Source organism: Stegastes partitus, unplaced genomic scaffold, assembly GCF_000690725.1.
Source record: "Stegastes partitus isolate 25-593 unplaced genomic scaffold, Stegastes_partitus-1.0.2 Scaffold268, whole genome shotgun sequence".
Classification (NCBI taxonomy): domain Eukaryota; kingdom Metazoa; phylum Chordata; class Actinopteri; family Pomacentridae; genus Stegastes; species Stegastes partitus.
Window position 1 is genome coordinate 49040 of NW_007577999.1, and position 14031 is coordinate 63070.

The following is a 14031-nucleotide window of genomic DNA, read 5'->3' on the forward strand; positions in this document are numbered from 1 at the left end:
TACAAGAAGGAGACTAGTGAAGGAGGCCACCAAGACTCCTGTGACTTCTCTGAAGGAGTTACAAGAAGGAGACTAGTGAAGGAGGCCGCCAAGACACCTATGACTCCTCTGAAGGAGGTACAAGAAGGAGACGAGTGAAGGAGGCCACCAAGACACCCATGACTCCTCTAAAGCAGTGACAACTTTCAGCCACTACAATGGGAGACACTGTGTATTACTACAACTTCTTCACCAGTCAAAGCTTTATGGAAAAGTGGAAGAGAAGAAAAAGTCAATATTTAAAAAGGGTCATATTCAATCTGGACTGGAGTTCACCAGAAGGTACATGATAGACTCTGAGGTCAACTGGAAGAAGGTTCTTTGGTTTGATGCTTTTTGGCCTTCAGACTAGACATCGTCACAAACACACCATCTCCACAGTAAAGCACGGCGGTGGCAGCATCATGATGCGGGGTAGCTTCTCCGCAGCAGGCCCTGGAAGGCCAATAAATAAATAGAGAGCAACCTGATGCAGACTGTAACTTGGGAGAACATTTGTTTCCCAGCGATACAATGAGCCGAAGCACACAGCCAACGCTAGACAGAACTGATTTGAAGACAACGAGGTGAGTCAGAGCCCAGACCTCAATTCAACTGGTAATTTGTGGCTGGACTTGAAAAGTGCTGTTTACTCACAATCCTCATGCAACCTACAGCTCTGACAAGAAGAAGAGGGTAAAATCACAGGATCCAGATGTACAAAAGACCCATTCAGTGCTGTGATGAATGCTTGAAGGGGGTGAACACTGACGCAACCGCTTATTTTATTTTTTTACATTTGAATTAACTGACATTACTTTGTACAATTCTATTTTTACTTTGACATTAAACAGTTCCATGAAACACTCTTTTTATGCTAATTCCTGTCAAAGAAGCAGAACTAAATTGACCATGATTCAATGTTTAAAAGCAATAAAAGGGAAGAGCGTCCGAATGGGGGTGAAGACCATTCATAGACGCTGCATCTGATGGGTTGTTGGTCAGACGGTGGATGGTTGGAAGATGTTAACCCATCCTCTAACCTATGCCCTGGGTTTTACTTCCTTATGCTCCTTTGACTAAATATACTCCCCAAAGTAAAAAAAAAACCTGGTACATTATATTTCAATGCAATCAGCTCTGATCGCGGCAGACTGACAGTAAACAATACAAAAAAAAAATAACCTCTCCGTTGTGTTTTAATCATCTAAAAGCTTTTCAGTGAGGTGGACTGGAGAGAGGAGTGGAGGAGGGGAGGAAGATGAAGGAGGAAAACATGGGAGGAAAATGAAAGAAGCGAGGAGAGAAGTGGAGGGCACGTTCAAGGCAAGACGGAAAATCTTTCACATTCTGAGTTCCTTTAAACTTTTACCCCTCAGTGATAACGCTGTGGTAATGGTGGCTGCAAACTCAAAGGGCACACAGCATCAGATGTTTGGCTTATATGACAATAATCTGGGTGAAAGTCAGACAATAAAAAGCACTAAACCCACATTCTGTCCACACGGCATGTGCAGTCCGCCGCTGTTAGCTCCCTCTTTGTTTCCATTTTCCCTTAACCTCTCTTACATCCGCCTCCCTCCCTCCCTCCCTCCCTCCCAGCCTCCCTCCTCTCTTTTACGAGCCTGTCAAGCTGTTCCCATGACAACGGTGACTGCTAGCTGTCAGCAGTTGCCATAGCGATGAGACATGATCTATCCGGGAGGGCGAGCGGCAGCGTTTGGACCGTTTTGTTTGCCGTGGTTTAAACGTGCGCCCGTGTGCGCGGCTCTGATCTTCTTCCTGAAGTTGGCCCTGCAGGTTGCAGACCTGCTGACTCCCACTTACCCCCCGATGCTGCAGCACCAGCAGCAGCTTCCTCACACGTTCGCTTTAGCCCAAAAACGGCACTAAAAACAAGAAAACGCTCTCCCCGCAGACTGAGATGTTTAAATCCAGGATTTATCGACTTACAACGGTATATTTTGTTTTAAAGCGACCCGGCCTGGAGCTCCGGCTCGTGCATCAATCAGCAAATGAATCTGTCCGTCTCTGGTGCGACGGCTAATACGTCTGACAAAATTCACTGTGAGGCAAGTGATGAAAAGCTGTCACTGATGCAGAGATGCTTTACAGTCAGTCAGCAGGATGACAGAAAGTCAGGATGCATCCCGTGGAGCTGACACACATATTTATCTGTTTGTTATATTTTACAGTACAGCGCTGACAGACGGATGGATGGATGGATGTAATCATAGTAATAATGAGCTCCGTAATGGATAAACAGCTGCTGTTGTTCCAAAATAAAAGCCTCTGGTTCAGAGGGATAGCACTTCCTGGACCTCGCTCTGCAGATAAAATATTTAAAAAGCTCTTTTTGATATATTAAAACCCAACTTAAACTGTCTCCTGGGCTGTTGCTCAGGGCGAAGCTTCATTATTCAACCAAATGATGTCTTTAGATGTACCACCTGGATACATGAATGCCCAGATGTTCCAGTTTATCATGAAGACTTCAAACTACATCCACTCTGACTTCTGTCGATGGGAACTGGTCGTTTTTGTAGATCTCATAAGATTAAGTTACTCCAAAGACATTTCCAAATGATGCGACTGATTAAATGAAGCAGTCAGTCAATCCGCCCACAACTACTCCATGTGGTTACTGGTTAATTAAATAACATTTCTCCCCTCACGGTCACTCAAGAAGTAAAATCGTTGTGAGCTGTTGCTCGATATCCCATCTCCAAAGAAGTTAATCCAATAATAAAGCAGAAAAATCACAACTTTAACATCCCTTTATCTTGCGTTTCACTGGATTCCTGCAGCCTCGTGTCAGAGCTGCACATCAGTAGGCGGACCTTCTAACAAGATGAGTGGTGTCAGATGGCTGGATCAATAAACATATTAGCAAATCTGTGTGCTATTCCTCTGACTGACACTCTCGCACACACTATGAGCTGCTGACAGCTCAGCCCAGCCGGCATCTTGGAAGATAAATAACCTACAGCTAGTCGTCTCATCTGCTGCTCTCCATGCACACTCACACAGTCAGACACACACTGATATCTCAGCCATCACCTGTCTATCTGCTCTGCCTCCCAGCCACAAACACTGACTTTTCTGAGGAGCTCAGGGCTCCACAGAAAGTTTAAAGATCTGCAGCTCAAAAAAAAAGTAACTTGAGGAAAGCACAACACAAAGTGTCCTTCTCACTTTCCATCTCAGACAGACCTGCCACTTTCATATTTTCCAGCTATCGACTGTCAGGAGTTGTTTGCACGACAAAACTTGTTGTGGGTAGGACAGAAAGTTAATCAATACCACCGACGATTATATTTTATTAAGTTGTCTCAGGAAGCGGGTTCGGACGCCTGGAACAGGACGTGGGTGGTTTTCTTCCTATTTATCGAGACGTCTCTGTATTTGAAGGTGTCTGAGAGTGTTTGTCTATTTTATGGAGTTCTTCAAGGATCAATTCTGGGTCCCGTCTCATTCTGTTTAGCTCTTTTATCCCGTCTGGTTTGAAATTTTTGTGTTTATTGTTATTATTTTTGCACTCGAGTTGAAGGTGATACTTGAGTGTTTAAACCAACGCATACTTTTAAAAAACTGGCTTCAATATTTACACACAGCCATTGTAAATGTAGTGCCTCTTCACAGCTGAGTCTTCCGGATAAACTGCCTCTATGCTATATACATCTTCCTCAGATAACAACATGCCACGGGCTCGCATGAAAGCGGGAGATTAAATTTATCACTGACAAAAGTCTATTGAAATCTTTTTTTTCTGAAAGGATTTGTCTTGTGAACAGTTAACAAATGATTCAGGGTGTTTTCTTTTCCATTTCAAAGAGAGCAAAGTGTAGCTTCGCTCACCAACATACCGACTGCTCTGTGAGAAATATGTCGAGCAGGATTCACAGTCACTCCTGTGACCTTGCACATGTTTCGTCTGGATTTGTAAACACGAGCAAACTTCCGCCAAGACAAGAGCCGCGGCGGTCTCGACTCTGATCTGCGGACTCATCAGGATCCCAGAGGAGGCCGACAAATGAGAGCTTAACATCGGAGGAGAGTTCCCAGGCAAGTTGGCACATTTTTCAATACAGAGACGTCAGCGCAGGGATAAAAAGAAACAGCCGGCCTTACATTTCCACAGACAGCACATGCAACTTAACTATAGGGCCTTCACACTGACAACATAGTTTATCAGAGAAGTCACCGGTACGGCTGAATATTCCTGATACGGTGAGTAATTCAGACGGCACACAGGAAAAATCAGAAGCATTACGCTTTTCTTTGAACCTACAATTAATTGGAAGAAACAGCCGATCGCAGAACAACAGCGGAGCGAAGGAGAGGCCGAGGTGAGCTGCAGAACAGCAGCAGAGACTCTCACGCTGAGCTGAAAGCAAACGAGTGCACATAAATTAGCTAACGAACATGAATAAAACACTTTGTTTTGAAATTCTTTGGTTTTGTGCAGCGCCGGCTGAACTCTCCGTCCTCTCTGAACTGCTCTGTTGCTGTTACAATGCAGTGTGGGAGGTCATCCTCAGCATTTCTTATAAACTCAGGGAGGGCCACCAGTTTCAAAGGAAGGGACTCACATGCACTCGCGTCATGGACACGTGACCGGACGAGCTGCCGAAACCCAGAACAAAGACACCTGGATTATAACACGGTGAGGGAGTGTGGCTTCACTCTCTGATAAGGACGTCAATCCTCCACTACAGATAGCTGAAGGCTGTGAAATTAACTCTGAGTAGTTTCTGGATGTTTGTTTTTTTACTCCTTTCACATGTTTACCCACTTTCGGTGGTTAGCATCGTCGCCTCGCAGCTAGAGGGTCGCCGGTTCACGTCCCGGTGAGGACACCCGGGATCTTTCCGTGTTCTCCCCGTGCAGCGTGGGTTCTCTCCGGGTTCTCCGGCTTCCTCCCACAGTCCAGAAACATGCTGAGGTTAATTGGTGGTTGCAAATTGTCCGTAGGTGTGAATGTGAGTGTGCTTGGTTGTCTGTCTGACTTCACCCTGAGTCAGCTGGGATAGACTCCAGCCCCCCATGACCCTGGTGAGGATAAAGGTGTAGAGATAATATGCGGCATACTCCTGAAGCATCGGCGTATAAATATGAGCGAAACGGTGGCTACAACACTTTAGTTGGCAAGAAAATGCTAATTAATGTTATGTAGGTTTGATACAGTACGTCAACACTGATACGATTAAGTCCACATTTAGTGTAATTTTAACATTGAATGGTTTATTTATTCATTTATTTGGAGGCTACATCAAACGCGTAATTATTTTAATCTCAAAATCGGTTCTATTTTGACCTGTTTGATGACTGATGATCCCATTAGATTTAGTTTTAGGGCAATCACAGTCATCACTATATCTAATCCTACCGACTGCCAAACTAAATTAAAAACACAGCACGGTCTCTAAATGATAGGAAATACTGAGGGACCTATTAGTCTTACAAAACCACGTATCAAACAATTTTAAAAAGACCACCGTACATCTATTGTTGTGTTCCTGAAAAGTTCCCTTCTGAAGGTTTTCATCAGACGGGGATGACAAACACTGTCAGTCAGCGTGGCACTCCCAGCAGGACAAACTCTCACAATCAACATTTAAACCCGGCGTCAGTGGAAGCCTCCTCTGTTCTCTCTCCTCTCTCGCTGTGAATCTGAATCTTGGTCTTGCTCTTCAGTTGTCTGCTTCTTTGATGTTCGTGCCAACGAGGACATGAGTGGGTGATGATTCGCGCTGCTAAGATATATATCCAAAATTCAAAATATTCCCAAACACACACACACACACACAAACAAATGCAAACCCACATTCGCAGGAGGCGAAGCTCGGCAAGAGTCTAAAACTCGCAATGTATTCCCCCGAAACACACAAAGAGACAACTGAATTAACAAGACAACTGCTGTTAGTCGTTACAGCTGCAGCTACAGGAAGGAAGAACCGATCATGTAAAGAACATTTCAGACATCCACGCCTCTCCGTTTATCTGACGGCAACCGGATGTAAACGGTAAATGGTCTGCACTTATATAGCTTTTATCCAAAGTGCTTCACAATGTGTTTCTCATTCACACATTCATACACTAATGGCGACAGAGCTGCCATTGGGAGCAACTTCAGGTTCAGTGTCTTGCCCAAGGACACTTCGGCACATTCGATTAGCTCCAGTACTGGTCTCTCATTACCTTTGCTCTACAATTTAACATCTAAAAGGCTGATGTTTTCCATAAAAATGAAGCTTTATCTCAATAAAAAAAAAAAAGACTAACAGCTCAGATTAATATTAATAGTTAATGCAATCTGGGATTTGTTTAAGCTCAGTTTGTTGCTTCCAGCTGTTTGTAGGAGGCTTTCCTCTGAATTTATTAAATACCTTCAGCATCAGACAGCAGCAAGATCCATATGAGCATCTCCAAAGCAAGAGAGTTTGGCGCATTTCACTGTCAACTTCATTAATTACTTAGAATTAGAAACTGTCCTCGACACAGTCTGATTGTTTTTGGGTTTATAAGCAGCAGATGAATAATTCTTGACATAGCGGCTGTTCTAGTGTTAGGTCCTGATTTCCATTTTAGTTATCGTGCAATTTTTAAATGTTGATAACGTAGTAGTTATGAGTAGTTATTAATCATAATTAGACCATAGAAGGCTAGTAACAGTTGGACAAGCTGCTGTTAGTTTACATGTCGCCTTGTGTTTACACTGTATTATGCATCCCTTGGTGTACTTTCTAACCTGGAACACAACATCTCTCTCTGTTGATGGATACGTCTGAATAAAGCAGGAAGGAACCTTGACATGAAGCGACCTATGAGTGAATGACAGAACGCCGTCAGAAGCCAGCGATGCTCCATATCCCACATTGGATAAACCATGACTAACGTCAGCGCGCATGCAGTGGGTGGTTGGGAGGCACAATGAGGAAGTAATGTCAGAGCCGTATGAGTGTCTTTCTATCTTTATGTGGACCAATTTTATCCCAGAACTATTGTTGTGAGGACGTTTGGACTCGTCCTGACGACTGCAGGTTGGTTAAAGGTTAGAACTCGGCTGAGGCTGGGGTTTGGGCGAGGGTTGTTGCTTAGCGGTTGTGGGTAACAGTCGGGTTCGGGGGCACAGGAATGCAGTGTGTCCTTACAAAGACAGAAAGACACAAGTGTGTATATATGTGTGTGTGTGTGTGTGTGTGTGTGTGTGTGTGTGTATGGGAGTAAGCGGTAGGTTTCAATAGAGGCGGCTTGATAACACTCTCCACTCAGCTGTGTTAATAATATCCCACTCTGATGGGTCCTCAATCATCTGAGTGCTCGCACACACACACACACACACACACACACACACACACACACACACACACACACACACACACAAAAACACACAGAGGCGGCTATATTATAGAGGAGGGTGAAAAGAACAAGAAGCTTCGGATTGGAGCTGCGGAATGAAAAACACAGACCAGAAAAGGGTCGGATCCAAAACCGTGTGGATCTCTAAACCCAGCGCCTCAAAATCTATATTTGGATTAATTGTCACGTTTGCTAATGATTTATTATATGTTCAAATGCACTCCTGCACAACATCTATTCTTTAGGTCAATATTTTTTAATTCTTTGCACCGTGAAAAAAACACAACACAGCAGAACCAGAACCATCGTTCATGTGACGTACCATCGCATGATCTTCTTCTGTTTCTCTTACAGCAGAATCTATCGTCTGCTATCAAACTGCAGGAAGATCTTATTGTCACATTCGCCGGCTTACACCTGTTTTGTGTTTGTGAAATATTTCCAGCCTGGCGGACAATGAAGACATATTCCATTCTGCTCCTCCACATCTCTTACTCCACCTTCCGTTAATTAACTTACATTCTGCAGCGCTTTCCATTTCCTCACCTTTGTTTTGGACATGCACTCTGCATATTGTGACACGGTTGTTTCCAGGCTGCTGAAACAAATTGGTTGTGCTTTTTTATTTCCTCTCTCTCTTGCAGTAATTGCAAATCTTGCTTTGTAGTGTGTGAACCAAAGCTGCAGTGAACCCACATGACCAACGCTGCTTGGATTTTGTTTTTTTTTTCTTCTTCCTCATCTGCTTCTGTTTCTTCAACATCGAGCTGATTTTCATTGTTCTAATTGTCCCTTATGAATCGCATTGGGTAAAACTTTCTAGCTCGGGGGGGCAGCGTGCCAGCCACAGCTGTGTGTGGGTGTGGGTGGGGAGAGAGATTAGCTGTTTGTTTGTGAGATGAGCTTTGACTTGTTGTTGAAGTTGAGGCAGCTCCAGAGCTTTAAGTGTAAAAAGAATCAATGCATCAAACATACTGACAGGAGAGAAACTGATGCCGAGTCATCCACCTGAAACACACACCGTCCACAAACTTTTGGTCACGCTGCCTCTCTGCTCATGTATGTTGTTGCAGAGCTTTTTTTTTTAATTCTTCAAGAGCCGTCTGTAATCAACATTTACGCTCCAGATCGGTGTTTGTTTATGAGAGAGGTTGTCGAGGAGGGAGAGAAGGAGCGCCGGTGCCGTTTCCAATTAAACCCAAACAGGCAACGAGACGGAGGAGAGACGGAAAGAGGAGGAAGTGGCTCTCGGTTAATTTTAAGAGAAGCATCATTATTATCAATCATTAGGATTCTGCCACGCTCTGTTTGCCCTGTGATTATCGTTAGCGTTACCGTTTGTCTGCGTGTTGGAAAGCGGCGCTCGCTGTTGTTTATGAGGATAGATGCCCTCGTTTAATTTATTCGATTAATAGAAAAATATGTGCCGTTGAAATGATTTTTTTTTTTAAAGCACTTGCGCACATCTGCATGAATTAAATATGGAACATTTTGCTTATGAGTGTAAGTTATTCAGTGCTCATTATACGATGAAGTCGGATTCTTTTTAAGGTGTGTGGCTCGATTTAGCATTCAATTATTTAGACTTTTGTTGTTGTGGAGATATTAAAGATTTGTGTGTAGTTATACAAAAAAGAACATATTTACTTATTTTCTGCGCTGGACTCTTGAAGACCTCAGTGACAGAACAGCTTTTGTTGCCCCTCGCTTTCACCTGATATCTATAGTTTATAAGCAGAGGGCTCTTTGTAATTTCTGTTAGCAGTGCCCCATTAAATTACCCTAAGACCATAACAAGGATGAAACCGCACGGCCGCCAGCGTATTCCATCTACCGCGCATGACTGCTCCCAGCCGCAGCAATTAAAGAGCATTACAAACACAGAGCGAGCAGGAGAGGTCATTTCAATATCTGCTTGAGCACAATTTATACATTCTGGATGTGATCGCATTCGTCTGCTTATGGGCCATTAAATCTCGGCGTCTCTCAACGATCTCTCGTGTTTGTCTCCTGCATCTCCAAAGGATTTCAAATTACACAGTTATTCCCTCGGGGCGCCGCATCCCCCCGGCAGGCCACCTGCACGGATAATAGCAAGAGGATGCACTTTCACAATTATGGATATGGCAGCGATATGATGGATACAAGCTGCAGCTGAGCATCATCAACAACAGCGAAGTACCCATAATTAGAGGAAAGAGCCTCCTCAAGGCTGCTGTGGCGTTTATACGACAGTTACCAAAGGCACGGGGTTTAAGGCTCTCCTTGGCTCCCTGGTTATCCCAGCAGTTGTCATAGCAACCAATAAAATATACCGACTGCTGCTTTCCTAACCAATACATTATAGAAATCTGTTTTCTGGAAATAATAAACATCCGCTCACTTAATTGAATCTAAGCTATAGTTTGCTTTTATAGACCCTCTGATGTTCAGTAGGAGGGGCGAGTCATCCTGAAAGAAAACCAAATCTGAAGTTTTTTGGTTTGACTTTTACTTTGAGAACTTTTATCCACTCTGGGAAGAATAACAGTTTAGAATAAAACCCAAGAGACACCCACGAGAACTCAAGAGGGACCCAAAAAACAGTTTGGACAGTCGTCAGTGCCAAGCGAGCTTCGATTTCACTCCACTCAGAGAAAAACAGGGTCAGCGGCAGTCTTTATTTCTGTCAGGTTGGAAAACAGTAACACTGAGGACCACCGGGACTCCTCCAACTAACGCTAGAAAATACAAAACTAGAGAGCAGTCTGTTTTTCCTTCCAGTTATTCATCCGAGGGACTAATCAGTCATAAGCCAGACGTGCTGCTGTAACGCAGCGCAGCTCAAACTGAGGCTCAGGACTCCCTGCGGACGCATCCAGGGATGCTGTAGTCACAAAATAATTTCTATTAAGTTAACAGGATATAATACAGCGCTTTTCTCTGCAGGCTAGTGTACTTTTTGTGTTGTACCTGGCATTTCATTTAGCAAGCCTGGCGCTTTTTTTCAAGCCCCGAAGTCTAACTGTATCCTCTGCAAACTAATGAGAGCAGAATTAAGTGCAACCTCAGCTGACCTCGGCTAAACTCCCCGCTAACCTCGCTATTATTCAAGCAAAGTACAACATGCAGTTTAATAGGGTACACACTCTGTGAGGTGACCAGCGCAAGTGACTCAGAGAAGCTCATTCCAGTTCACTAAACAGCTTTCAATATGTTGGGCTTTGTGCATGACGGCACTGGAGATGAACCCACACTCGGATGGTTCTTAATTCACTCTGCCTCCTTCCTGGACGCATTAGAGGAGCTGTTCCGAGATGGCCATTTATTTAAATATAAACTAATTTAATACATTAAATTTAGCTTCTTTAAATGTCTTTACGGAAACACGTGTATTTCTGGATCACTGTACTTTACACGACTCCAGCTGCTGCACCTACGATGTCTCACAGGCCACTGCAGCTCCTGGAGGGCTTCGGCTCCACATGGCGCCGAGCAGGTTGGTGCTCATTTTCATTACGTGTGCTTAAAGGTTCACTTCAAGATGGGCTCAGCCAGAATAATTTGCCTTGGCTAACCTTTGCTGAAAACTTCAGTTTACTGCCATGTCGATCCAGAGGAAGAAGAAGAATATTTTGGGGTAAAATGGATTTTATTACTATATTAACATGTAAACTCTGGTGTCTAGTTTCCAGTCAGACACATCAGAGACTTGATGTTTCTGCAAAGAAGCTACTAATTCTAAAACACGGACACGCATCTTCAACCCAGCAGTACCTCAGATCTAAACAAACACTCCAGTTTTAAGGTGGCATCCAAGACATAGCGTCAGAAATTAATCCAAAATCTAAATCTCCCATTGGGTTCCTGACTTACGGGTTGAATAACGAACAGAAAAGTGTCTCTGCAGAAGATTACGGCGCCACAGTGAAGCTAAGCTTTGACCTTTTGGATATAAAACATCATCGCTTCATTACTGATTTCTACTTGACATCTTTGAAAAGTTCTGCGAGTGAATTCATGAGCGATGCGAGGTCACAGTGACCCTTTGACTACCAAATTCTAACCGCTTCATCTTTGACTTCAGGTGAACATTTGTGCCAAATGTGAATAAATTCCCACCAGGCATTCTTCAGTAATCACTAGAATGAGACGTACAAATGCACAAACCAGAACACCTCCAGCCACAGCTGTCGCCGACGTGGAGGCATACAAAAAACATTTTCTCAGTCAGCTTATTGTTCAGAGGGAAGGTTTCGTACACGAACACAAAAAGTTCAGCCGTTGTTGGAGCAGCTTTGGTTCTTTTACGTGATAAATGTCTCTTTCTGTTCTGGTTTTAAGTTCTTTTGTGGTGGAACCAGTCAGGATTTGAGCAAAAAAAACAGTTTGGAGGGTATTTTGCTTAATCACTAGTAAATCAAATTTGGTCACAACACACTTAAAAGCAGCTGTCACGAAGCAAATTAGCTCAGTTTTAGAGTTTTAAACTAAAAAATAACTCCAACTAAAAAACTAGAGTGAAGTTCAGCTTTGATTTTTAAGATTTTACAGAAATACTTTGCACAAAAGGTAACCTCATAGACTGTGTGTAACAGATGGATGTACAACGTGACCTAAACCAGCCAGCAGGGGGCGACTCCTCTGACTGTATAGAGAATATTACCATAGTTCTCATTTGATTTGCTCCGCCAGTGAACATTTTCTTAATGAGCTGATGGTCTCAATTGCTTGTTTTAAGTCTCCTTTAAGTTAGCATGGTGTTGATTTTGTGAATTTTGATTTCATTTAGAGTGAAACAGATGATAAAGCGGGTCACCTTGTTCTTGAGTGTAGGTGAGTGTAGTATTCTTAAATCAGATCCACTCCTTGCTCGTCACATCTGGTTTCAAAAATGGCAAACTCCACACTCAACACTTCTAAACGTCCACAGATAAATGGGTGACATCACGGTGGCTGTTACGCCGTCTACAGGTAGCGCTTAGCTGTGCTGCTTTAAAAGTAAAATCCACACTCAGCTCTGTGCATAAAAAACTACTGAGCAGCTTCAGCAATCGTGTCAATTTACAACTTTCGTTTTTCTCCCACTATTCAAAGCTAATTAATCTGAAGAAATTATTAAATGTAATTAACCGCAGCGATACACAAGCAAACATGATAGCATCTCCAGCGTTTGTCTATCCCTCAATCAGCTGAAAGAGGAGAAAAGCCGACACTCAAGACGCATTATACGCTGTCATTATTTTTTGTGTTTTGGTCTCAGGGACAGTAGAAGAGCTGTCCCTGAGCCTGCCGGTGTTTTGCATGTTGCTACGCGCCGCTATTGTTCGGCACAAGTACTAATTTATTCACTGAAGGGTTTGTGTCTCCGTCTATTCATTTTAATGACTGACAGCCAAGAAAGGCCGCTAATGCCTGCCGGTGAGCGCTCGGATTATTTGATAGAGCCAAGGCCCACAGCTGCCAATAACAGTATTTGTTTCACTTTCCTGGTCAAAAAATGAAAAAAATAAAATAAAACCTGGTTGGTTTTGGAAGCTTAATGACTTTCCCGAGGTGCAGTCATACAGAAAATGCCACTGATGAGCTCGTCGCTGCCTCTTTGCGTACGTCTTACCTTGCGGCCGTCGCTCGCGTGGCAGTTGACGTTGAGCGGCGTAAGCAAGGCCATTAGCTTCTCCTCGTTTCCACTCCTGCAAAATGTGCACAAACACACACACACACACAAACACACACACGTTAGATAGAAAACAAGCAGAGAGGATTAGCACTGTTCCTCAGCAGGAGAGTGGGGGAGAGAAAATGAGGAAAAATGAGATAAGAAGCTTCAGACTGAAGGGAAAAGCCTGAGAAATTTCATCTGCAGAAACACACCGACATGAAATATTTGCAGGATGGATTGACGGTTGTGTGTGTGTGTGTGTGTGTGTGTGTGTGTGTTTTCCTGTAAACCTGACTGCACCTAACTAAGGAAGAGCAGGCCCTGTGGCCGAGCTACAGTGGAGTTAATATTTTGTCCGTGTTGTTTATCGGTGTTTCCTGGTTCTTAGGCTCGCTGCCCTGGCATTGGACGGCCACCAGGAAGTGTTGCCAAGGCAGCGGCCAATCCAACCACCATCCCCATGACAGCCGTGAGGAAGAAGCTGTCAGCTGGTTGAATAAAGGATTATTGTCTTATTCTTCTCTTCTCGCTCTCGTCTCTTTACTTTTGTTGTTCGGTTGGGCCTCTCTTTCCTTCTCTTTGTTTCTGTAATTTTCACTCCCCAGCCAAAAGGAGAAAAAAAAAAAGACATTCACATCCTCCCTTTCTCCCCGTTTGAACTCTACGTCTCTCCTCTCACTCTTGTCACTGTTTTTCTCCTCCATTCAAACCTCCATTACCTCCCATCTCCTGCACTCCAACCCTTTCTATTTCCTATCGCTGTCATTTACCAAACTCTCCGTCCTCTCGTATCTTCCCGTTCTTTCCCTCATTCCTTTGCTTTCTTTTGCTCGGCTGTTACCAAACACAAGAGAGACTTCATTCTGATGCAAACCACATCTTCAGGATTTAACAGGGACGGAGGACACGACGCTCTCACTGTGTGTTTGTAAGTCTGCTGCACAGATGTAACGGTATCACCATATCAGACTCGTCAGAAGACAAAAGGATTAAAAAATTACAAGGACTGG

General features: G+C 43.7%; 1 protein-coding gene across 1 annotated transcript in view; it reads right to left on the bottom strand.

The window, feature by feature from the left end:
• Positions 1 to 14031, bottom strand: part of LOC103357689 (tankyrase-1) — a 102132-nt gene that overhangs the window by 45360 nt on the left and 42741 nt on the right. Inside the window, exon 6 of the mRNA XM_008282356.1 lies at positions 12977 to 13052. Coding sequence (XP_008280578.1) covers positions 12977 to 13052 — 76 coding nt within the window. The remainder of the gene's footprint in view (positions 1 to 12976; positions 13053 to 14031) is intronic.